This window comes from Equus przewalskii, chromosome 1 (genome assembly GCF_037783145.1).
Source record: "Equus przewalskii isolate Varuska chromosome 1, EquPr2, whole genome shotgun sequence".
In the NCBI taxonomy this organism is placed as follows: Eukaryota; Metazoa; Chordata; class Mammalia; order Perissodactyla; family Equidae; genus Equus; species Equus przewalskii.
The window spans coordinates 91,908,556-91,931,195 of NC_091831.1; the positions used below are offsets into that span (position 1 = coordinate 91,908,556).

General features: G+C 50.5%; 1 protein-coding gene and 1 long non-coding RNA gene across 7 annotated transcripts in view; one reads left to right on the plus strand and one right to left on the minus strand.

Annotated features, from left to right (window-relative positions):
• Positions 1-22,640, minus strand: part of TM6SF1 (transmembrane 6 superfamily member 1) — a 34,994-nt gene that overhangs the window by 7,723 nt on the left and 4,631 nt on the right. For 4 of the 5 annotated variants that reach the window (XM_070570147.1, XM_070570137.1, XM_070570154.1 and 1 more), the window contains exons 2-9: positions 22,068-22,171; positions 17,188-17,285; positions 13,616-13,719; positions 11,809-11,891; positions 11,070-11,191; positions 8,929-9,033; positions 7,004-7,096; positions 6,490-6,609 (exon numbers count right to left, since the gene is read on the minus strand). In XM_070570147.1, coding sequence (XP_070426248.1) covers positions 6,490-6,609; positions 7,004-7,096; positions 8,929-9,033; positions 11,070-11,191; positions 11,809-11,891; positions 13,616-13,719; positions 17,188-17,285; positions 22,068-22,171 — 829 coding nt within the window. Of the gene's footprint in view, positions 1-5,830; positions 6,361-6,489; positions 6,610-7,003; positions 7,097-8,928; positions 9,034-11,069; positions 11,192-11,808; positions 11,892-13,615; positions 13,720-17,187; positions 17,286-22,067; positions 22,172-22,640 lie in introns of those variants that run through there. The other variant, XM_070570129.1, reaches the window with a different exon arrangement.
• LOC139075243 (uncharacterized) lies at positions 231-9,356 on the plus strand. 2 transcript variants are annotated; one of them, XR_011525418.1, is made up of 2 exons: positions 231-5,056; positions 9,004-9,356. It is a non-coding gene; the product is annotated as an uncharacterized lncRNA (long non-coding RNA). The 2 variants fall into 2 exon arrangements; XR_011525423.1 differs by lacking the exon at positions 231-5,056 and adding an exon at positions 8,088-8,225.

Here is a 22,640-nt window from a genome sequence, read left to right on the forward strand (position 1 = left end):
CATCCACATGAAATCAGTTTATTCTGCTAAGGGGCTAACGGGTAAAAGTGTTCTCAGCACTAGACTTCACCTGACGGGAGAAGGGCGCCTTTCTGAGCAGCGTGTGCCTGCGTGTGCCACGTTTGGAGAAATTACTGATCCACTCTGGGTGCCTCCAGTACAGCGGTGCTGCTCTCTGGAGACAGACATTAAACACTGGGGCGTGTCGCCAGGAGCAGCAGGTGACCGTCCGGCTGCCTCTGCACTGTGATCCTCAGGCCCTGCGAGCGCTCTGCCCTCAGACACACCTCCCCCGCGGACGCCTGGATGCAGGCAGCCCGCTCTAAGCTTGTCCTCTCTGGGCTGTGAAGACAAAAGGCCCTGAGAGGAAAGGGCGTTTGAGAGGCTGCCCTGAGGGGCTGCTCCTGGGGCAGTCTAGGAACAGGAACGGGAGCTTGGCCCCGTCACTGTTTCCCCAGGGCCTGTTTTGAATAACGGTGTTTTTCTGAACAATATAACCATTCTTTTTCTTCCGGACTAGAGGCCAGATTTGAACCCTGGTTTTCAGAAATGTAAGTTTGGTGTCTCTATCTTTATGGACACTTGTACACATCACAAAAATCACCAAATTTAGGGAAATGCCACCCGTACTTTGAGAGAATAAGTAATATGAGCAATCCTGCCTGCTTGCCCAGGGAAACCTGCATCAAAAGTCCGTGATTCCGTGGACTTTCCTGCGCCAGCCAGTGCAGTTAATACCTCACTTTCAAAACAGCAAACTCATGGCAGCATGACAAAGCCGTCACGTCCTTAGATTAGATTGTGAGCCCCCCAGGCAGGTGCCGCGTCTGATGTTTTGTGTGGCACGTATCACATTGTTAGAGCTCAATAAATGTCCGACAAGAATGGGCTTGTGACTGTCAAAATACGAAATGGTTCTACAAAGCATTTCTCTACTTATATACCTATTTTAGTAGGACTTTTTCTTCAGAATTACTTGACAAGGGGCAAAGATTTATATTTCTAATCGAAGGAGGCCTACGTAAGAGAAGAAGCCTGAGCCATCTTTTGTGGTTTCGGTCCTGCTTGCAGTTCTGATGGGTGTATTCACGTTGGCCACCCCTCCAGCTGTGAGCACCCAGCCACAGCTTGCAGCGCACATGCTGTCCACTTTCCAGGGGTCTGAAGTTTCAGAAAAACCCCAGTGCCGCCTGCGGAGGTCTACTTCCCAAGCACAGAGCTGAGGGCCGCACCGTCTGCTGGGCACTGTCCCACCGGCACACGGGTCCCGGTCAGACCCAGAGAGCTCAGCCTGAGCATGGTGCCGGCTCGGGCGGCTGCTGACGGACGTGTGGCCCAGGATTATAGCTACAAGTTATGGATCCCAGAAATTTCTCCAAAGTTCAGTGACGTGACATTGAACCCCTAATAATTTTTCCTCTACTTCACTCTAAATCTTTTTCACCTTAAAGAAATTTAATTAAGAGAGATTCTTTTTTTCCCGAATGGATGATTGGGATGGAAAATGAGGCAATAAAGACAAAGAAAGGTTAAACTGTAATAGCTCTGTTTTCTTATATTTAGACAGACAACCTGGAAAGGATGACTGAAAATCAGTCCTGGCCCCAGAAAGGAGAACTGAGAGAGTGTTATGTGTCCATGTAAATACTTTAGGCAGAAACTAATGACATTGTGGGCAGTGGCCAGGCTGTTTGGCCCATAGTGTGAGTAGCTAATCCAGAGCCGTGTTATCATTTCTTAGGGTCTCCTCAGGTTAAGAACACTGAATCTGGCTCCACACAGACAGCTTCCCATCCCAGCTCCACCACGAACCAGCAGTGCAACCGTGCGTTAAGCGTGTGCCCTCTGGCTCCCTCCTTGTGAAAGCCTGCTAGTAACGGAGCCTGCCTCACAGGGTTGTCACGCGGGCGCAGCGGGTTGATCTGTGTGAAGCGCTTCACACAGAGCCAAGCAGCTGGGGCTCTTCCACAGACAGACACAAAACCCAGCTGTGTGCCTGTTCCCGCTCTGGCACTCGACTCTGCTGAAAACCGGGCTTTTTGTCCTATATCCTCTTGCCGACCTTTTGACAATTTCAAGACTGTCTGTCTCCAGCAGAGGATGCTAAGCATGTGAAGACATTAGCCCCAAAGTTTAGTTTCCACATTAAATAAAGGTGGTCAGTGGTGAGGCACACCAGAAACGAATAATTAAACTGAGATTTGCGTTAGTATCCCAATTATCCGCATTCTTCCTAAACCTCGACCTTCAAATATTCTTTAAAGGTTTCGATAAGGGGAAAAATGTACTAAATTCGCCTCCGGTAGAATCAACTCTTCACAACCAGATTGTCCACAGATCCCCCTCCAGGCCCTTTGTGAGGAAGTACGTGCACCTCATGGCCAGTGGACGGGACGGGGCCTGGCTGGACCCAAGTGGAGCTGCTCCGCGCCAAACCCACTGCATCTGTCCCAGAGCTTTCTCCCCGGTTCCCTGATTTTTAGGTAATTATGTACAATACACGTAGCTACAGATTAATTAATGAATCTTCTGAGCAACAGAAGGCATTTCTCCAGGCTCTTATTGAGAATCTTCTGCCAACAACAACAACAACAATAATAACAGCAAGAAAGAGGTCCACAGCTTCTTACCTGCCAGGCACTGGCCGAAGCCCTTTGCATACATTGCCTCATTTAAGCCTCACAGCAGCTCTGTGAGAAACGTACTGTGATCATCCTTTCTGTGCAGAAGAGGAAACTGAGGGGCAGAGAGGGAGTGACAGGGTCCCTGAGCTGCGCACTGACAGCTGACATGTGAGCCAGGCTGCCTCCAGAGCCCACGCTCTACACCCACTATTGACTGTACTGGCTCTGCTTGTGTTCTTTCAATTTTCAATGATATGTTAGCAGAGAAAATTCTTCAATTGATAGGAAATGCCAGTAAGTGGACCTCGGCAGCCTGTAATACTTTTCAGCCTGGACTCCCAACTTTAATCCTGTGATGAGGATTCTATATGAAAAGACTCTGGGTGATGAGTTAAGTCCCCGATGGAACTCTGGTGTAAAATGGGTCCTGGTTTTATTTTATTTTATTTTACTTTCTGATTGATCTTTGATTTCTGAAGGCAGCAGATTTGGCAGACTCCTACATGGTCTGAAATCAAGACCTAATAACCATTTAACATGTTTTCCATTGACGGTACTGATCTAGGACTTTCTTAAATATTTTTTTTTGCTATTAAATCACATCGACTCTTGGGGGTTCCCTAGGTCTTTCAATAAACACAAGTTTGATAACGTTAGTGGGATCATGAATGCCTAAAGCTCCTAGATTAGGACTGGCAGTTTTGACAAGCGAGGGTGCTGGCAAGGCTATGGATTCTGTGGTGGTGGGTCAGATACCCTCCAAGATGAGAATCCCTCTCATGAGCAAGCCCTCGCCAAGGAGGAAACATCACATCACTCGAACTCGGCATCCTCCTCATGTGCGGTTTGCTGCCGTGTGACTTGTAACCTTCTCAGTCTAAACGCTCTGATAGGTAGGTCCTCAGGCCCAGCCAAGAACTGTGGGAATGCCAGTCCCGTAACACTCGGATTGTACCATTCTTCTGCTGGGTTGGGAGAAACATCCTTCTGACATTTACAGGACCTAGTCCTTAGGCTCAGGCTTCCTTGTCAAATTGGGCAGCGATGGGTGAGCGCAAGGATTCCTGCAAGGCCTGGGGTCTGGCTGGAGCTGCCACGGCTGCTGCGATGCTCCACTGTCCACACTGCCCTCCCAGAACCGCCTGGCCGGAGTCACAATGCCGTCCGCAAGCTTAGCCCCACCAGCAGGTACAGTCTGGGGTTAGTCTTCCTGCTACCGTTTCAAGCGCCTGTTTACCCTCCAGCCACGACCTTCCCAAGCCTCCTGACTCTGACCCTGTCTGCACGACCAGGCCTTTGCCTCAGTTTCCCTGTCTAGTTCTCCAGTTGTCTCCTGAGACTCAGCCGGGCCCAGCACCTGGCCTCACTCTTGCCAGCCTCCTAGCTGATGACACTCAGTGTCCCTGCATCGGGCCCGGAAGCAGGGCAGACCAAGGCACGCGGCATGCAGAGGAGGGCGGACTGCAGGCACAGCACACAGCTAATGAGCAGCTGTCGAACTCTGAGCAGTCGAACCCACTCAAGAGGGACCGGGAAGAGTGGGGTGAGTGGGAAACCCTCTCCTGGGAGACAGGAGAATACGGCAGGGGAACCAGGCCAAGAAAACACAAGCCGAGGCTCGCTGCATACCCTCTGACCCGCTGCTCGCCCCAACACTGAAACGCTTCCTCCATCTGATAAGCCCCCTCAGCCCACAGACCCAGCTCAGCGTCACTGCCTCCCCGACCCTGAGGGTTCTCCAGCTCCCCGTGCCGCGTACGAAGCCTTTCTTTGTGCCAAGGGCCTCTCCACTATAGCTGATGGTTTGGGTGGGAGAGGGCTAACAGTGGACGGGAATATGGGCTTTGGGGTCAGACAGCATTGCATATCCCTGTTCTGTCTTTTAGTAGCTTTGTGACCTTAGGCAATTAACAAGCTGCTCTGAGCCTCAGCTTTTTTTTTTTCCCTTGATGAAGATTAGCCCTGAGCTAACATCTGCTGTCAATCCTCCTCTTTTTGCTGAGGAAGACTGGCCCTGAGCTAACATCCATGCCCATCTTCCTCTACTTTATATGTGGGACGCCTACCACAGCATGGCTTGTCAAGCGGTGCCATGTCTGCACCCGGGATCCAAACTGGCAAATCCCGGGCCACCAAAGCAGAACGTGCACTCTTAACTGCTGCACCACTGGGCCAGCCCCCCACCTCAGCTTTCTTAAGTAGGGCTTTTAAAAAACTCGCAGAGACAATGCTATGTGTTCATCCGCTGTTTCTCCTGTGGCACCTGGGAAGACCATGTTCATCAGCCTCCCTTGCAGCCGGGCTGGTTCCAGGCCTGGCTCTTGAGAATATCCCACATGATCTTTGCACAAGCAAGAAATGAAACTTCATTGCATGAAGCCACTGAGTATTTGCTACTCCAGCAGAGCACAGAGCCTGTCCTTCACAGATAGGTGAGTAAAACACAGCAGGGCTTGCCTCCCATGTAGCAAGGGAATGGGAGCTCAGACTAGCGTAGTGGCAGTCAGGCTCGAAAGAAATGGGCAGATTTGAGAATTACTCTGGAGACAGAACTAACTGGACATAGTAATGGGCCGGGTGCGGAGGGCGAGGGAATGAGAAGTGGAAAGAATTACTCCAAGTTTTTGACTTGAGCTGCTGGGTGCAAGAAGGGCTATTTACAGAGATGAGGGAAAATGGAAGAGAAGTGGGGAGGACCAGAGTCCTATTTTAGATATTAAATCTGAGATGCTAGTGAGACATCCAAGTGGAAAGACTGCGTTTAGAATTAAATTTAGGAGTCGGAACAGTTCGGGCTAAAGATAGAAAACTGGAAGTCATCAGCTTATAGCTGATATTGAAAGTCATGGAAATAAGGACCCAAAACCAGGGCCTTAGGAATCAGTATTCAGAGGTCTGCAAAGAAGGTAAGTGTTAGTTCTCTTCCCTCTTAAGCCCTTCAAGGAAAGGACAGGAGCCGTTACTTCCGGGACGCTGCATCAACTGTTTTGATAGTAATATTCTAAATCTCTAATTAACGAAGTACCTCACACTGGAAGGATTAGCCCAATGTATTAACCCGAAATGCTGTCACTGTTTTTCAACCCTGTAAATTCCAGTGTCTTTTCCCGTCACAGTCACTATAGCATGAGTACAATCAACCGCATATGCCTAGAGCTTCTGGGCGAACCTCACATTACGCCTGCTTGAAAAGAGCAAGATGAAGATAATGATTTTAAAGATCAGTTCATTTGTTTTATTTACAGTAAGAAGAAAAACCCATAAAATTACTTAATAATTTTCTTCCTTGTTCATAAGATTGATTTGTTTTGCTAGATGTTATCTTGTAAAAAATGGACTTTGCACGATAATACGGTTCCACAGGTGACACCACCTCCAGCTCGGGAGGAAGCGTCCACCCAGCAGCAGGGCGGGGGTGGGATGCAAGCCCTGCTTCCCAGGAGACCTGTGCCAAAACCAGTCTCTCTGGTTCTGTATGGCACAGTATAGTGGAATTCTGAAATCTTCAAGACAACAGCCCTCAATTCTGTTTTAGTATAAGCCATAGTGATCAGAGACTGGGAAATAGTACTGTAAAACAGCCATGCCACTTGGTCTGCCGGGCATGTGACCTTGGACAAATCCTTTAGCCTCCCTGGGCCTCAGTTCCCTCATCTCTGTAAGTGAACGGCACACCTCCCAGACAGCTACTGTGAGATTTAAATAAAATGTCTACGCAGAAGTGTCTTCTAAAGAACTGTAAAACAAAAGGAGACAACACGCCTGCCCTAACACACGATGCAGAGATGTTTTTCAGAAACTCAGCAATGACAGCCAAACCACCCCTCTACCCGAAACCTTTCTCCACGGAGCACGTGCTTAGTACCTGAGCTAGGCCTCCAGCGTGAATCAGTGTTATGTCGGGCATCCAGGAGCAGCCGGGGACCACTAAGCCATAAAGTGCAATCACAAAGTAAGGGACAGAATAGAACAGATACGCCAGCATCTGTGATGAACAGAGAAATGACATCGTCAGCAAATTAACAGTTAACCTGGCCTGACAAAAAGCACAGGAAATTTTACATTTTCATCTTTAAAAATGTTAATTCCTATTTCCTACATAGGAACACATTTTCTCATTCTTTTTTTTTTTTTCTGAGGAAGATTCGCCTTGAGCTAACATCCATGCCAATCTTCCTCTATTTTGTGTGTGGGGGTGGCCACCACATCGTGGCCCCTGATGAGTAGAGTAGGTCCACGCCTAGGAACCCAACCCGGGCCACCAAAGCAGAGCATGCCAAACTTAACCACTAGGCCATGGGGCCGGCCCCTCACATTTTCGCATTCTTAAAGAGAGAAAATTAATTTTAGAAAAATCTTAGGCTTCATAACTACTTGACCTGGATTTTAGGATAAGCCGCAGGATCCTTCAGGTAGGGCTCCTGAAACTGTGTATAAAGTCGGCAGAGCTCAGCTGGACAATCCAAAGCAATCTGAGAACAAAAACGAATTCATTATAAAGGTACAGTCACATCTAGTTCTTAGGTTTGCTGATAAGGCTAAAAGTGCCAGGTTCAGTCACAAGCTGCTCTGCTGTTTAACCAAAACTCTGTACTGGAGAGGCTCATCAGTAAAAGGGGAGGAAGAAAGATTCTGCAGGTTTACTCAAAGGAGACGAAGCAGAGATTAATCGTGGAGCCGGAAACGGAGACAAATGCTCTATCCTTGGGAACCTTTCAAGGACCCAGTTTGTCTCTGGGTTCCGCTAGCCCACGCGCAGCCGGCTTTAGACGACCAGTCTCACTTTCCCTGGGAGTAACTAGCCAACTATCCCCTGCAGGAGGAAAAGCACATTTCTGTACCAAATTCATCTCAGTATGCCTCGCAAGATTCAAAAATAGCATCCTCCTCTCTCCAGGGCCTCACAGAGAATACAGCCTGTGGGGGTCGTGGAGGAGGAGGATGTGAAAGCAGAGTCCTCTTTCTTGAAGCCACCTCCCATGTCCACTTTGAAAGAGAGCAGAGCAGACTGAGTCACGGCAGACTAGACTCCAGGCCACAGAGAGACAAAGTGTGTCTTTGGCCCATCACTGGGTCCCCTCTGAGTCACCTCCCTCAGGCATCACTCCTCCTGTCCTTGGCCATAAATGTCACCCCATCCAGATAACATAGGCGGACACAGACCAGTGGCAGAGTTGGTAAAAATGGGCCCGAAGCTAAAAGCCCCACCCACCAGGTGTGCACACCCCACATTTCCCTTGTGTGCATGGGGGAGTGGCCATGGCGATAATGCAAGAGCACAGCTGGGGCTCACTGTTGTTCTTTCAACTTTGGGAATTAGAGTAAACTAACCACAGAACAGTTTCCCCGCTCTGTGGTCTGAGCAGAGCCTGCGGCCCCACTTCCTCCTTTACTTCCCTTCCCTGTGCCACTCAGCCTACTAGCCGACCCTCCTCCAGAAGTTTCTGACCATCTACAGACAGAGACAACTCTTGCCACAGCTTTTCACCGCCAACCCAGCCCGCCGCGCGGGCCTCTTACAGTTAAGGGGTCAGCTCCATCAGCTTACACTTTGCTGCCCAGCAGGCTCAGAACAGTTAGTAACTGACACTGAAGCTGAAGGTAAGCCACCATATAATTTTGGCTGCTCAAATTTATTTCTACTAAGAATAAATCACGAAACTGGGGCACTGTGAAGCATCATTGATCGATAAAAATAGTCACATCAGTCATTTATTGAGCACTTAGTATGTATAAGGCGCTGTACAAGTGTTTAATGTTCATCTTATGTAATCTTCAAAACAATACTATTAGGTAAGTACCACTATTCTACAGAGGAAGAAACTGAGGGTCAAAGAGGTGAAGCAATTTTTCCAAGGCCCCGCAGCTAGTAAATGGCCAGGATGCTAACTCCATACTCTGATACCCCTTCCTCAGTCCCGTTCCCCTACTCCTGAGAGCACAAGGATGCCCTGAGCCACAGTTTCACTGGACTCAAGTTATCACCTTTACCAAAGATATTTAAATTTAAATCAGAAACATCAAAGGAACCCAAAGAATGAGACTCTAATGGCTAATTTTTCAGCTGCCCTGAAATGGGAAGGAAGACACTTCTGGGCACAGCTTGGCCTAAGCCCCTGCAGGCGGTGGTATGAACGGCCCAGACTGGACCGCCCCTTTGGGAGGGGCACGGGGTAGGAGTGAGGCAGGAAGCAGGTCGAGGCCTCCAGGCTCTCACAGCAGGGGTACTTTGTTAGTGTGCTAAGAAGTCTGATTGAGAGAGAGAGAGATGTATTATTTTGTTATTTTGATCTGTTATGCTTACCAAGCCTCTAAACAGGCAAAAGCCAGTGGCCAGGAGAAGACCCAGGACCAACATTAAATCAAACGGTCTTCTCAGCAGGTCCTTCGCTTGGACTTCTTGCACGACCTAGAACAGAGTTTGGAACCCATGAGCAGGCCCGGGGTGCCGAAGAAGAACCTGAGATCTACCGAAACTAAACGCCGTGATGACGGGCGACGAGAGAACTCTGCAGTCACAGGCGTCCCGTCACCACCACGTAACCTTAGCAAAACCGTTTTCCCCTCGAGCCTCAGATTCCTCACCGGGGGAAGGAGGGCACCGGGCCAGGTGATCTGGAAGGGCCCTCCTAGCTCTATGAGTCCATGTTTTTTCTTGAAATAGCAAAATCTTTGTGATTATAAATGTAAGATACACTCATTTTAAAAATAAACCATACACCCATCACACTACTATTAATCGTTGCTATATTTTCCTGGATATATATAACTATATATATATAAAATCTACATTTATTTTTCACAAAGTTAGGACTTAATGTATAAACGATTCTGTATTTGTTCTTTTGACACTCAACATCTACCTATATTATAAGCAGTGTCCCACATTATTAAAAATTCTTCTAAAACAATATCCTATGGAAGCACCATATTTTAGCTATTCTCCCATTGTTGGACATTTAGGAATTTTCAGTGATACATTTAATATGATGATGAGCAACTTTGTACATAAATCTTTGACAGCATCTCTCTGATGGCTTTCTTAGGATAAGGCCCTAGAAGTGGGATTTCTAGGTTAAAGGGTTAAACTTGTCGAGGTTGCTATCACTGCCAGATTGCGCTGTCTGCAAAGCGGTTCTGAATTTATGTTCCTATCAGCCCTCTATGATAATGTCCATTTCTCCCTGGCCCTCACTGTGTTTTAACATTTAAAAAAAATAATAATAGGGGCCAGCCCGGTGGCACAGCAGCTAAGTTCATGCACTCCACTTCGGCGGCTCAGGGTCTGCCGGTTCAGATCCCGGGTGCGGACCTACGCACCACTTATCAAGCCCTGCTGTGGCAAGCCTCCCACAGATAAAGTAGAGGAAAATGGGCACGGATGTTAGCTCAGGGCCAGTCTTCCTCAGCAAAAAGAGGAGGATTGGCGGTAGATGTTAGCTCAGGGCTAATCTTCCTCAAAATAATAATAATAATAATAATAAACAGTTGTGTTGTGTGTGACTCATGACATGGACACTCTGCTGATACATAGTTGTGGACCCTTCAGAAGCAGTGCAGTGAGGACCAAGGCTATGGTGACTGTTCGCTTTTTTTTAATGACCACCTCATTCCTCAGAAGGATATGAGGCAGTACCAGTTGTCCTTGTGCCAACCTGAATTTACATAGCAGGTGTCTCTGTTCACAAATGAAGTGTTTGTAAATTAAAATGTCTTTTAATGGATTCTATTGTAAATCTCTTTGTAAAATGAATAATCATCTTCTGATTATCTCTAGTAATTCATATTTTCACATAGCAGTTTTGCTTAAAGGATCTTGCTTAAGGATCTAATACCTATAAAAGGAGGAGAAACTCAGATGTCACCAGCTTGGAAACCAAGGCCTTAACTGAGTACCTGCCCAGCCGGTGTCGTTTCACCTTGACCCCCCTGGCTGTGAATGGAAGGGAGATGTCCCAGATGACGTCCTGTGGCCAGTCTCCATGTGCCTGGACTCCTGGTAACCAGACCCTAAGGCTCTGTGTGCTGCTTTGAACAGCAGCATCTCTCCAGCCTCCCCTTGGGGCAGCAAATGCATAAGCATCTCTGAAAGAGGTGCCCAGTGCTCAAACTCCAGGCCATTAAGAGCCCTGGACAAACCACACACCAGCACAATAATGCAGAGTGTGACAGACAGAGCCAATGGGACCACTAGCACAGGGGAAGTTCCAAAAAGGACGGCCTGGCCAACCAAAGCAGATGTATTCAGACAGATCATCCGTTTGTACCACCCCATCTCAGCCCCGGTAACTACGGTGTGAACCAGGGCTGCAGAATCAACACAGGGACACTGGTTAACGCCCGAGATGCTCCAGTCCACGAAGGCACGGTTCAGTCCAGCAGCCAGTGGGTGTGAGCGAGCCCTGGGAGCTTGAGAACAGGTTACATTTAACTTAATAAAATCACCTTGGAGGGATAATTATAATTTTCTGATGGCTGATTATAGATTCTGAAACCAGCCCAGATGGGAAGACAAGTGTATGGTATGCTTAAGAAAAAAGCAGGGCAAATGCGTGTTCCGTACTTCCCTATTTAAAAGAGAGAGAGAAAGAGAAAGTCAAAAGTTTGCCAAAAGTAAATCAAAGCACAAGTAACATTTCGGATACCTCCCCATCTCAAGTCATCTAAAATTTTGCTATGAACCAGACAATACTTTTAATGAGACCGAAAAAAAGGTCAATTTAAAACTATTACATGTTTATTAACAGGCATGTCCTATCTACAGCATTTTAAAAGTGTATTTAATATAATATCCTGACTTCTTACATGCATTCTTAATTTTCAAGTGCATTTATCAAGTTCCCATAGTGTGTCAAGAGTTAAACATAATACAAAGAGTTGTAAGAAATATTTGCACATGGAATGTAGCCACAAACACAATACTTAACCCCCCTCTAGATCCTTCTAAAAGTCAGGAATCACTGATATTAGGCTGTCTAATTGTTCAAAGTACATGTCTGAAAACTGCTCGAAAGCATTTATTAAAAGGTGAGCTTAAGGAGGCGAAAAGGAATGATTCTGCAAAACAGCTTTTGGGTAAGCTTGGAATTTCTCGGTTCTATCACAACCAAAATAGCTCCTCTATTTAAAAACAATCCCCATCGTTTCAGAAAAGGAAAGTCCATTTTAAGATGAAGTTTCTTACCTACAATGTTTCCAGGCACAAAAACAACAATGCTCATGATGATAGACCCGACCCAATACAGGCCAATGGTTCTGTAACTTTCCCTGTAAGGAGAAAATCTCGGCTCAGCGCACTTGTCTTCAAACACCGTTAGCAAAAGATGGTGCACAACACTATCTTTACTCTAACTAGTAAAGCACATAAATTGAAACTTACTGAATCGAGAATAAGAAATCAAACACTGCTGACCAGACTTCATTTCCATATGTGACGCACCAGACCCTCTGCGTGTCCTCTGGAATATAGGATTATGCCTGCTACACTGATCTTTAAACTACAACGTGCTTGTCGCTGTCAGGAGTCCCACATTTCACTATTGTGTACGAAACTCAGGACGTGAAAGGAAAAAGAAGGTTCAAAGAAGAAAAGAAATCGGACCCATATTTTAAATCATTCTAAGTATGAGCAACAGGATGTTAAATGGACTTTCCGTGGCGTCACAGAACTTTGGCCAAAGCTCCAAAGATGAGGATAGTAAGCGACACATTCCTCATGTTCTGCAGGAGCCGCTGGACATGGACCCCTCATCTTCTAAAGAGGCGATGTTGACAAAAAGTTCTTTCCACTGATGACCCCGAGAACCCACCACTACAGGGGGCTATGGGAAATTCAAAAGGAGACTCTCTGAAGGGAAACCAGTGGAGAATACTGTGTGCTTCCTGCCCAGCCCCAGTGCAGCAGCTCCCAGGAGGCCCCTTCACAATGGCCGGGATGGTGGACCGGAGGACAGACAAGAGGCGTCTTCCTCAGCTGGATGCTAACAGAGCCACAGAAACTCTAGCCCCCTGGGCAGCCTCCAAGCAGGCCCACGCATTCCCAAAAATGACCTTGGGAACATGCGTGAAGAGGTAGGCTGGTGCCTAGAAAAGTCCAAAATGTAGCCAGAGCTGTCCTTGAGTTCGTGATGGGGGGTGGGGGTCGGGGGTCAGAGGGCAGGCAGTTGGTCCAGCTGAAGTTCAACCTCGTATGGGGCAAGAATGCATGACTTTCTCTAACGTGGAGCCAAGGGGAGGCCTAGAAGGCAGCTGGGCTTGAGCCGTCCTGAAAGGATGCTGCCTCCTGGGTCCCAGGGATCCCGGCAGAAAGAAGCTGTGGGTGGACCCCCAGGGCAGGGAAGTCACACAAATGCAGCCAGAGAGAGCACTGCTGCCTTCAGGGGTCGGGACAATGCAAAGGTTCCTATGGGAGAGCCTCTGATCCCACACATGTGCCCTGCAAGACAGACCTAGCATGTCATACTAGAGGGAACTGATCCCCAGGAAACAGCAACTGTCAGGTAAGACTCTGCCCCTCTTCCTTCAACTCCAGGTATGTACACACATGTTCCCAGGGCAGCCGGCTGCAGAGTGAGCTGAGGAGGAACAAAAGGATAGACCGGATCCCCCAGCCACACTGCAGGCCCCCAGGCCTCAGGGCTACGCGTGAGCTGGGGAAAAAGAGAGCTTGGAACTGAAATGAGATGGAAGTTCTGAATCAGGACGTGCTGAACATAATCAGCAAGTTAAGGGGTCCGCACATGCTGTCACTGTGGCAGGGGATAAGCCACAATGGGATGTGTGCAAAAGGCCGTGGTGCAAGGACAATAAAGCCATCTGACCTGTCTCCATCGAGCACGTATTCCTGTCCGGGTGCACCTGTCGGTGTATTTGCCTCTACCCGCGTTCGCCTTACACACCCGCTGATGGGCTGCTGAGGCGGCAGAAGCGCACACACGCACACGCGCGCGCACACACACACACACACACACACACGGGGCAAGCTGACTTACTCCCACGCGATGGCCGCCACCATCACCAGGTACATCAGATAGTGCGCAGAGCCGTCCCAGTAGCAGATCATGTGCCCATACGCGGTGTTCAGATACGGTTCACCCTGAGGAGAACGTGAAAAAGAAGACCGCTTGACAGACGACTCGGACGCTCCGACGCAGAACACCAGACGGTGCAAGTAAAACAAAACAGCGGAAATGACCTGTGTAGACTGCTAAAAGGAAACGAGTCTGAACGCTCTAAAATTAAACAACTGGTAGGAACGTGAAAATATAACTACCCTGGAGCTCCCAAAACCAGAGTCCGTTCCGCGGGAAGGAGTTAGAGGACGCCTGGCCGCTCGCTAATGCGCTGGGTCTACACAGTGTGTACAGGGGTGCAAAGCGGGCGGCGTCCTGGGCCCCCCCGCTGCACGGCAGACCCACTGAGGCCGAGTCAGTCTGCTACTAAAGCTGGTGGCTTTGGCCAGAGAAGACCCAGCTCCCAGAGCCCCTGGCCGGCCCTCCTAATTCACGCTGACCCCGAGGGTCCCTGGGCCAAGTGGGAGGAAAGCAGTCCATCCCCCACGGCACAGGGGCGGGCGGGCACTGCACTCGGAGCCTCACACCCCACCCCTCCTTCACAACCTATGGCACAGACGCGACTGACTCTATCTTACAGATGAGGAAATCGAGGCTCCGAGAGGCTAGGAGACTTTCCTAAGGTCACACAGCTATTACACAGCTCTGCTGCTTCTCAAGAACAGCCAGACTTGTCCTGAGAAATCTTTAATTTTATGAACATGAGACTATCTGATGAACTACATTTCCCTTGTCCAGGTGGCTGCTAGAAATTACTGTCCAGGGGCCGGCCTGGTGGCGTAGTGGTCAAGTCCGGCATGCTCCACTTCAGTGGCCCAGGGTTCGGATCCTGGGCGCAGACCTACAGACTGCTCATCAGCCACCCTGGGGCGGCGTCCCGTATACAAAATAGAGGAAGATTGGCACAGATGTTAGATCAGAGCGAATCTTCCTCTGCTTGGGTTTTTAGTGTCACTCTGGCTCCGCCTCGTTTCCCTTTCTTCTTTCTCCCACTTCGTGCTCTCCTGCCTCGCGTCACAAGTCTTCTAAGATGCCTGAAGCCCTTTCCACATCAGGGAAATCGACCAGCCCATCAATCGACCAGCCCAGAGGGGCTCTCTGAAGCTCCGTGCTCCCCTGCTCTGACGTCTCTCCCCACAAATCAGATCAATGAAATCACAGAAGAGGAAGAAGCGACACGAAAGGCGTGCGTCCGCCCGTGCCTGGCCCACGTCTTTCCTCTGACACTTCTCTCTGGCTGTGACTGGATCACACCACGGGGTTAGTCATTCACACTATACACCTGGCTCTTGGAGCCTGTACTGGCCTCTCCTGGTGGCTTAGTGGCATCTTTAACCAGGTGGCCCGTGCGTGGGTCCTGCACACTCCCCAGCACTCCTTTACTCCTCAGCTTCTCCCCCCAGCCAAGCCCATCAGGCCTCTCAAAATTAACGGCCACACCGCTCAGCTGACCCGGGCCAAAGACTATGGGGTCTTTTTTATTCCTCATTCTTCTAAGCAGTCCATTGGCAACTCCTGTCAATTTTATCCCCATCACATCACCCCAGCAATCCTCCCTCTGCATCACGGCCTAGTCCAGGCCCTCAGTGCCCCCTGGACCATCCCCAGTCTCCCTCCGTCTCCCCTCTCCTTCCACGCCCCACGCTCCAGCTGCCCCGTGCAGACTCAGCAGGCCCTGCTCTTACCATGTCGCTCTTCTGCTCAGAAAGCGCCCACAGCTTCTTGCCGCCTGCAGGACCAGGCCCCACCGCCTCCATCTGGCAGCCGGTCCCCAGCGCCTGGCCCTGCAGACCTCCCCACGGTCACCCCCCAGGCCCCTTCTCCTGTCCTGTCTGCCTCCCAGCTCGCCACTCTCCCCAGCTCGGCGTCCCGGAAGCCCGCCCCTCTGCACACAGTAGCCCCTGCTCTCTGGGTCCCCTCCGCCTCTTGGCTGCCCCCACAGTCACTTCAGAGGCTCCTCTTCTTCTGCCGCGGTCTCCGAAGTTCTCCCCTCGGCCCTCTCCCCTCTCCCCCTTCTCCTGGGCAAGCTCCTCTCCTCTCAGACCTGCAGGTACCAACTTTACTCAGGCAGCCCCAAATCTCTCCGCCAGGAACCCTCCTCAGAGCTCGAGGCCTGCCAAGCTCTGCCAGCTGGGACATCTGTCAGGATGTCCCTGACCGCCCAAAACCCCACATGCCCCTCAATGAACACAGCAGCATCCTTGCAAACCTGTGCCCCAGTTGGCAGTGGGGAGACACAACGCTATTTCTCATCTCCAGTCCTTTGCCCAAGCTGTGCCCTCTCCTTGGGATGCGCTCCCCTCCCCAGTCTATCTGGAAGACATTTATCATCCCTGCCATTGCCATTCTAAAAAAATGCCACAGCAGTGGCACCCGCTCGGTGGGGCCTCCCCTGACCGCTCCCGGTCTGTCCTTCCTCTGTGCACTCCACGCCTCGGGAGTCTCCGTCACCACGCCTGGGACACTGCCATCCCCCTGCCACCTTAGACCGCTCCCTGAGGGAGGAAGCAGGCCTTAGGACCCCCGAGTCTTCTTTGACAAATGCCCGTGGCACTGACGTCCCCCCTCGTCCCTTTCTGGTGTCATAGCACCAGCATTCCTCCAAAAGCAGGACGCACGACGTCACCTGGACCTTCCTCTTCCCGTCACCCCCGCCTCACCCGGAGTCCAGCTCCTTCCAGCTGCTCAAATTCTCTGAAGTGTGTCCCTCCTCCCTCCTGCCCGTGCCCGGCCTCCATCCGGGCCATCGTCCTGCCCTGGCTAGCCCTGCAAAAGCCTCTGACCCCCTGGTGTCCCAGTTCATGGCCTTGACCTTCCCTTCAAGGCCATCCTTCCCGGGGCTGCCTGCATTGTTCCCTGACTCAAAATCTCCTCACATAGGGGATAAAACCCAAACTCCCTTAGCTTGCACACGAAGCTCCCCATGATTTGAAACACAGACGAAGACTACACTTTCAGCTCTGCTCCTTATTTCCTCTGTGACCTTTAGTAAGTTACTTAACCTCTCTGGGGCTGGATTCATCACACCATAAAATAAGAAAATCGGACGAACTTTCCGGGGCACCGGGTAGCTCTGTCATGCTGAGATGGGGGTGCGGTCATCACAATCAAATGGCTTCATTAACTGCCTCAGCATTTGGTACTTTACACATGTAAGACTGACTTGAGCTTCAGATACAGTGATGTTTAATAATAACAGATACAAAATTCTTTTAAAGTACCTCATTTATATTAAACACAAGTAAAGGAGAAAGGAAGGGGGTCAGGGGTGAGGGAGGAGTTGTAAGACTGAACTTTGAGAATTGCCTCCTGCCATCTATCCCTAACCTCCCGCTTCACTTTGCACATGAAGAGACGGCCTGTGTCTCCGGCAGGGGAGGGAACACCAAGTATGGCACCTGTTCACCCTACGGGAAAGGATTTCATCTGAGCCACGCGGCCAGGGTGGCTGGCCCTCTGCGTGAGGCTCCCCATGGGTAAGCGCCCCGTACCTCTCTCAGGTAGTGTGTCACAAACCCGTCGATGATGCCGTCCTGCTCCAGTCCTATGATGAGGTTCACCACGCTGGTAAATCCAAACACCGCATACACTGGAGCAAAGAAAACAGCAGTTGAAACACCGCAGCTCGGGGACGAGGACGAAGAGCTCAGCATCGCAACAATAATTCATTGCTTTTAACAGTTCCCAGAAGATGCCGTGGACAGTCAACAGGGACCCACAGAATGCACGTCCTGCACACACAGCGGGACCTCTGCCTGTGTCACACATCGCCCCGTCGCTGCCTCAGGGGTCTCACCGAGGGGACACCTGCCGGGGGGCACAGAATGCAAAACTCACCCGCTAACTCTGTCCCAGAGGATTCTGGCAGGCCGCCCCCTCCCATCCTCCACTCCCCTCCAAGTGGCTGCCCAGGGCCACACCCGCATGCCACCTGGATGGTGGGAACAAAACCAGGAACCAGTGGCCAAGGGAGCACAGAGGTGACCCCAGGTTTAGAATAAGGACTCAGAAAAGAGAATGCATCTCAGCCATTACCACGCAGGCCGACTCACAGTGTCTCCAACGTGTTTGGAGAAATGCTGGGGATCCTAAAGACAGACGGTGGCTGACGGGCAAGCGACAACGGCTTTAAGAAGAAAGGCCAGTGGTTTTAAAAAGAGGACAGGAGATGGTACAACTGGATATTAAAGAAGGAAAGCCATAGCATCTCAGAGAATCTTACTGAGGATGTGAGGACCTCTTAAATGGGCTTAAAACCACCGGCAAAAAATAGCTAAGGAATGATATCTTTTAAACAGTGAGTGGTCAAATTTAGTGCATGTTAGTTTATCAATAAAGCTGCATTTTCAAGTTGTAACAAATCAGTGTATTAACTTATGTGATGGTCTTGGACAGTAGACAAATCTGATGCTAAATATAAGAAAAGCTGTGAACAAGAGAAATGAGAGGAGAGTGGGGAAGGTGAATTCACCGAGAAGAGAAGCTGGCCTCGCCCAGAGCCTGCAGCCAGGACTCCAGTGTTTACATTTTCCCCAAAACAGTAGAAGGTCCAGGTACCTGTTCCCTCGGACCGTCTCCCCATGCCCCCATGCACACCTTGGCCCAGATCTGATAGCGACCAGCCATCAGGAGATCAGCCATCACGTCTCCCAGGAAAGGGAGCGTTCAGCACACGATCATTCAGCATGATCACCCTACCAACAGTTGCTGACACCAACAGGAGTGTCAGATGCTGGGTCAGAGACAACAGAGACAGTCTCTGCCTTCCCATGGGCCGGAGTCCGGCCTAGGGTCTGACCTTGAGACTGCAGGCTGCTGAAGGCCGGGACAGAGATGAGGACAGAGGGCTGCGGGTGTCGGAGCCCAACGCTGAGGAGCTGGGAGTGCCGCTAAGCTAAGCGTGGGCTCCATGGAGCGGGGAGGAAGTGAGCAGCGGGAGACCAGTCTGGAGAGAAGGGCGGGCCGGATCAAAGGCAGAGGAGTGGGGGGAAAAGGACACGGGCCTTGAACACTGACTGGCTGTGAAGCCTGAGGCAAGTTACATCATCTCACTAAGCTTCAGAGTGTTTTATATGCAAATTGAGAGAAATCAGAATTCTTCCTTCCCTCCCTGCCTTTGCCAAATCCACAAATAGAGAATAGTCCCCACACCATTGAGAATAGGCTCAGCCACATGACTCCCTGTGGCCAGTGGAATGTGGGTGGAAGTGACAGTGGCCAGCTCCAAGTCAAGGCCTTAAGTGGCCTCGCTCTTTTTCCGCTCCCCCTTCCTGTGCTCTGTATCTGCCACCAGAAGGGCATGCCCAGGGAGCTGCTGGTCCCAGAACAAGGAGACACATGGGAGAGCAGTGAATCCAACCCACAGCCTGAAGCAGAGTGGCCCAGCCACCTGCAGACTGTGAGCAAGAAAAGAAATGTTTATAGCCAAGATGTGGGAACAACCTAAGTGTCCATCACCAGATGAATGGATAAAGACGTTGTGGTATATATATATATATATTTTCAGCCATTAAAAAAGAAGGAAATTGGGGGCTGGCTGGAGGCTCAGTGGTTAAGTTCCCACATTCCGCTTCAGTGGCCCGGGGTTTGCCAGTTCAGATCCCAGATGTGGACCTACGCACCGCTTGTCAAGCCCTGCTATGGCAGGCTCCCACATAAAATAGAAGAGGATGGGCATGGATGTTAGCTCAGGGCCAGTCTTCCTCAGCAAAAAGAGGAGTATTGGCAGCAGATGCTAGCTCAGGGCTAATCTGCCTCAAAAAAAGAAGAAGAAGGAAATCCTGCCATTTGTGACAACATGGATGGATCTCAAGGTCAGTATGCTAAGGGAAATCATTCAGACAAAGAAAGACGAATACCATATGATCTCGTTTATATGGAAGCTAAAAGAGCTGAACTCATTGTAACAGTAGATGGGTGGTTGCCAGGGCCTGGGGGGTGGGGGAAATGGGGAGATGTTGGTCAAAGGGTAGAAACCTCCAGTTATAAGATGAATAAGTTCTGGGATCTAACACACAGCATGGCGACTCCAGGAACAATACTGTGTCGTATACTCACCCACAGGGGCATCTACACTCGGACATCTTTGGTGATTGTGACACCCCGGACCCGAGCACATGTGGTTTGGACCCACACACCGCGCAGCAGAAGGCAATGTTAGCCACCGCTGCATTTTCCTTTTTCTCTTTCTTTTAAACTTTTTTTACTTTGAAAACCCTATGATGAGACAGTGCAAAATGAAACATGAGACAGTGCTGGAAGATGAGACCCTCCCCCAGGTCAGAAGGCACTCAGTTATGGGGGAGGAGCAGAGAACCCGTACAAATAGCACTGCGGCCAATGACACAGCTAAAGCCGGAGGGACGTCCAGTGGCTGAAGTGCACAAAAGTGAAAGGAAAGTGCGTGTGCCAATGCTGTACCACACACACACAATTGGAACATGGAATGTGAGGAGCACACAAGGTGTGAGACACGGGGACATTCTATCTCCCTCTCTGTCTCATCTGTATCCAGAACATCTCCCACGAAAGACTGGCCGAGACTCAGAGGAAGCACTGAAAGTGATGGAAGAAATATCAACAATCTAAGATAGGCAGAGGCCACCGTGTTACCGGCAGAAAGCGGCAATGACTTGAAATGACTTTCTAGGAAAGTGACAGAAGGAAGTGGCAAAGCCAGACTGCATTTGAGCATCGAGAAGATAAAATCGTGACCACAGCAGAACTACACAACTTTCACATGGACAGTGAAGACACGGAAATTGTTAGAGATTTTGCTTGCCTTGGTTCAGTCGCCAGTTCAAATGGAGACCGCAGCCAAGAAGTCGAGAAAGGACTGAGACTCGGAGGGGCAGCAATGAAAGAATTAGGAAAGACGATCAGGTGTAAGGAAGGGTCATTAGAGACTAAGGCCAAGATGACCCACAGCCTCGTGTTCCCAGTGACTAGGCACAGGTCCGAAAGCTGGACAGTGAAGAGGCTGATGGGAAAAAATGGACTCGTCTGAAATACGGCGTTGGGGTAGCGCTCTCTGGATACGAACAAGTGGGCAAATGAAGAGAAAATTAAGCTCGAACTATCGAAGGAGGCAAAGAGGATAAAACCAAGGCTGTCCTACTGCGTGCGCATCACCAGAAGGCAGGATTCCTCGGAAAAGACAATAATGCTGGGAAAAGCAGAGGCAGCAGGAAGAGAGGAAGACCAAATTTGAGATGGATTGACCCCAAAAGGAGGCCCCAGGCACGAGTCTGCAGAGGTGAGCAGGGCTGCTGAGGACGGGACCCTGTGGTCATCGCTCATCCACGGGGTCGCCAGGAGTCGGAGCTGACTTGACCGCAGGTGACAAACAACTGCACACTTCAAAGTTGCTAAGAGGGCAAATCTTAAATGTTCTCAGCACACGCACAAAAAAAAAATGGTAATTATGTGAGGCGAAGGGCCTTAAGTGAATAACGGCACTGCGGTAATCGCTTCACAACGTAGACGTGTATCAAACCATCACAGTGTACACTTTAAACTCAGACGATGGGTATGTCAATTATATCTCAATAAAGCCAGAAAAAGAACAGAAAAGAAACGTTGGTTGCCTAGGACACTGGGACCAGGGGCTGTGATGTGTCCCACGACTGAGCAGGGGCTAAAGGAATAAGAGGCCCAGAGTCCCCGCTCGGAGGCAGCTCTGCGTGAGGAGGCCCAGCACAGAGTGCCCAGGCCTCGGGCACAGCCTCTCTCTAACCACGTCACCCTGACTGTGTTTCTTAGCATCTCTGAGCCAGCGTCTTCATCTGTAATTTGTTGTAAGAATTAAATAAAATAAAACTGGTAGCGTGCTCAGGGCCGTACCGAGTACACAGCACGTGCTCCATCACTGGTGCTTTCCTTCCTTTAAAGTACGTGTGTATTTGCCAGGCACTGTTCTAAGCCCTTTACAAATAGGATCTTATTTAATGCCGGCACCAACCCTCCGTGGTAAGTATTACTATTTTCCGCGTTACACAAATGCGCAGACTGAGGCACCGTACGGCTAAGTTCCATGCCAGGTGGAGGGGGCCGCGCGCAGCGGGCTGCAGGCAGGAAGCCCAGGAAGGAGGTGGGACGAGAGTTGAGGTCACTGGTCAGAGCATGCGTGGCGCAGGGGACGGAGGGGTGTCCTGCCTGGGCCTGCCTGTGACTTTCCGCCAAGATGCCCGCTGGGAGAGAGTGGAGCCACAGCCGGGGGAGGTGTTGGCCTGGAGGCAGGGCCACGCCGTCCTGGAATACTCCAGCCACTCTCCCTGCGGGCTCGAGCACCCACAGCTGGCGGAAGGAGGGGGGCGGCCACGTGCTGTGCCGGGAAGCGGACACGAGCGGGCCCCCTGCCGTGCAGACCTACCATAGAACAGCGGGTCCCGGGGAGGTTTTCTCTTGACGAGGACACGAGCCAGCAGGGCTACCAGGAGCAGGATGAGGGCAGCAACCCCCACCATCGTCCAGGAACTGCAACGACCAGAACAGGGAGGCAGTCACTTATCCAAATAAACGCCTCGGTGCCAGTTTCCTGGCTGTTGCCAGCATTCACCCGCCCGCCTCTGCCCGCGGCTCCAGCCCGCGGAGTTCATGACGTTGACCTGCAGCACTGCGGGCCACTCCTGGGAATTTCAGGGACCAGTTCACCAGGGCCTCACTGTTGTGACTGTGCACAGACGGTGTGTCCGAGCGCCCTCTGCCCAACCCTAGTCTGCCCCTAACATGGCCGCTGCCTGTGGTCCTCCAGCCCCTGGTCCCTGCTGGCTGACAGGCCTAACCACTGATCTGCGACCTCTGTCAGGGCCAGCTGGAAACCCACAGGCTGATCCCCAGGGAACAAGTACACACAACTTCCATGGGGACAAGGAAGAAGGGTCACGTGTATAATCAAAGGGGCCAGAGGGTGAGGATGTCCAAGGAGGGGAAGAGTGTGGTCCAT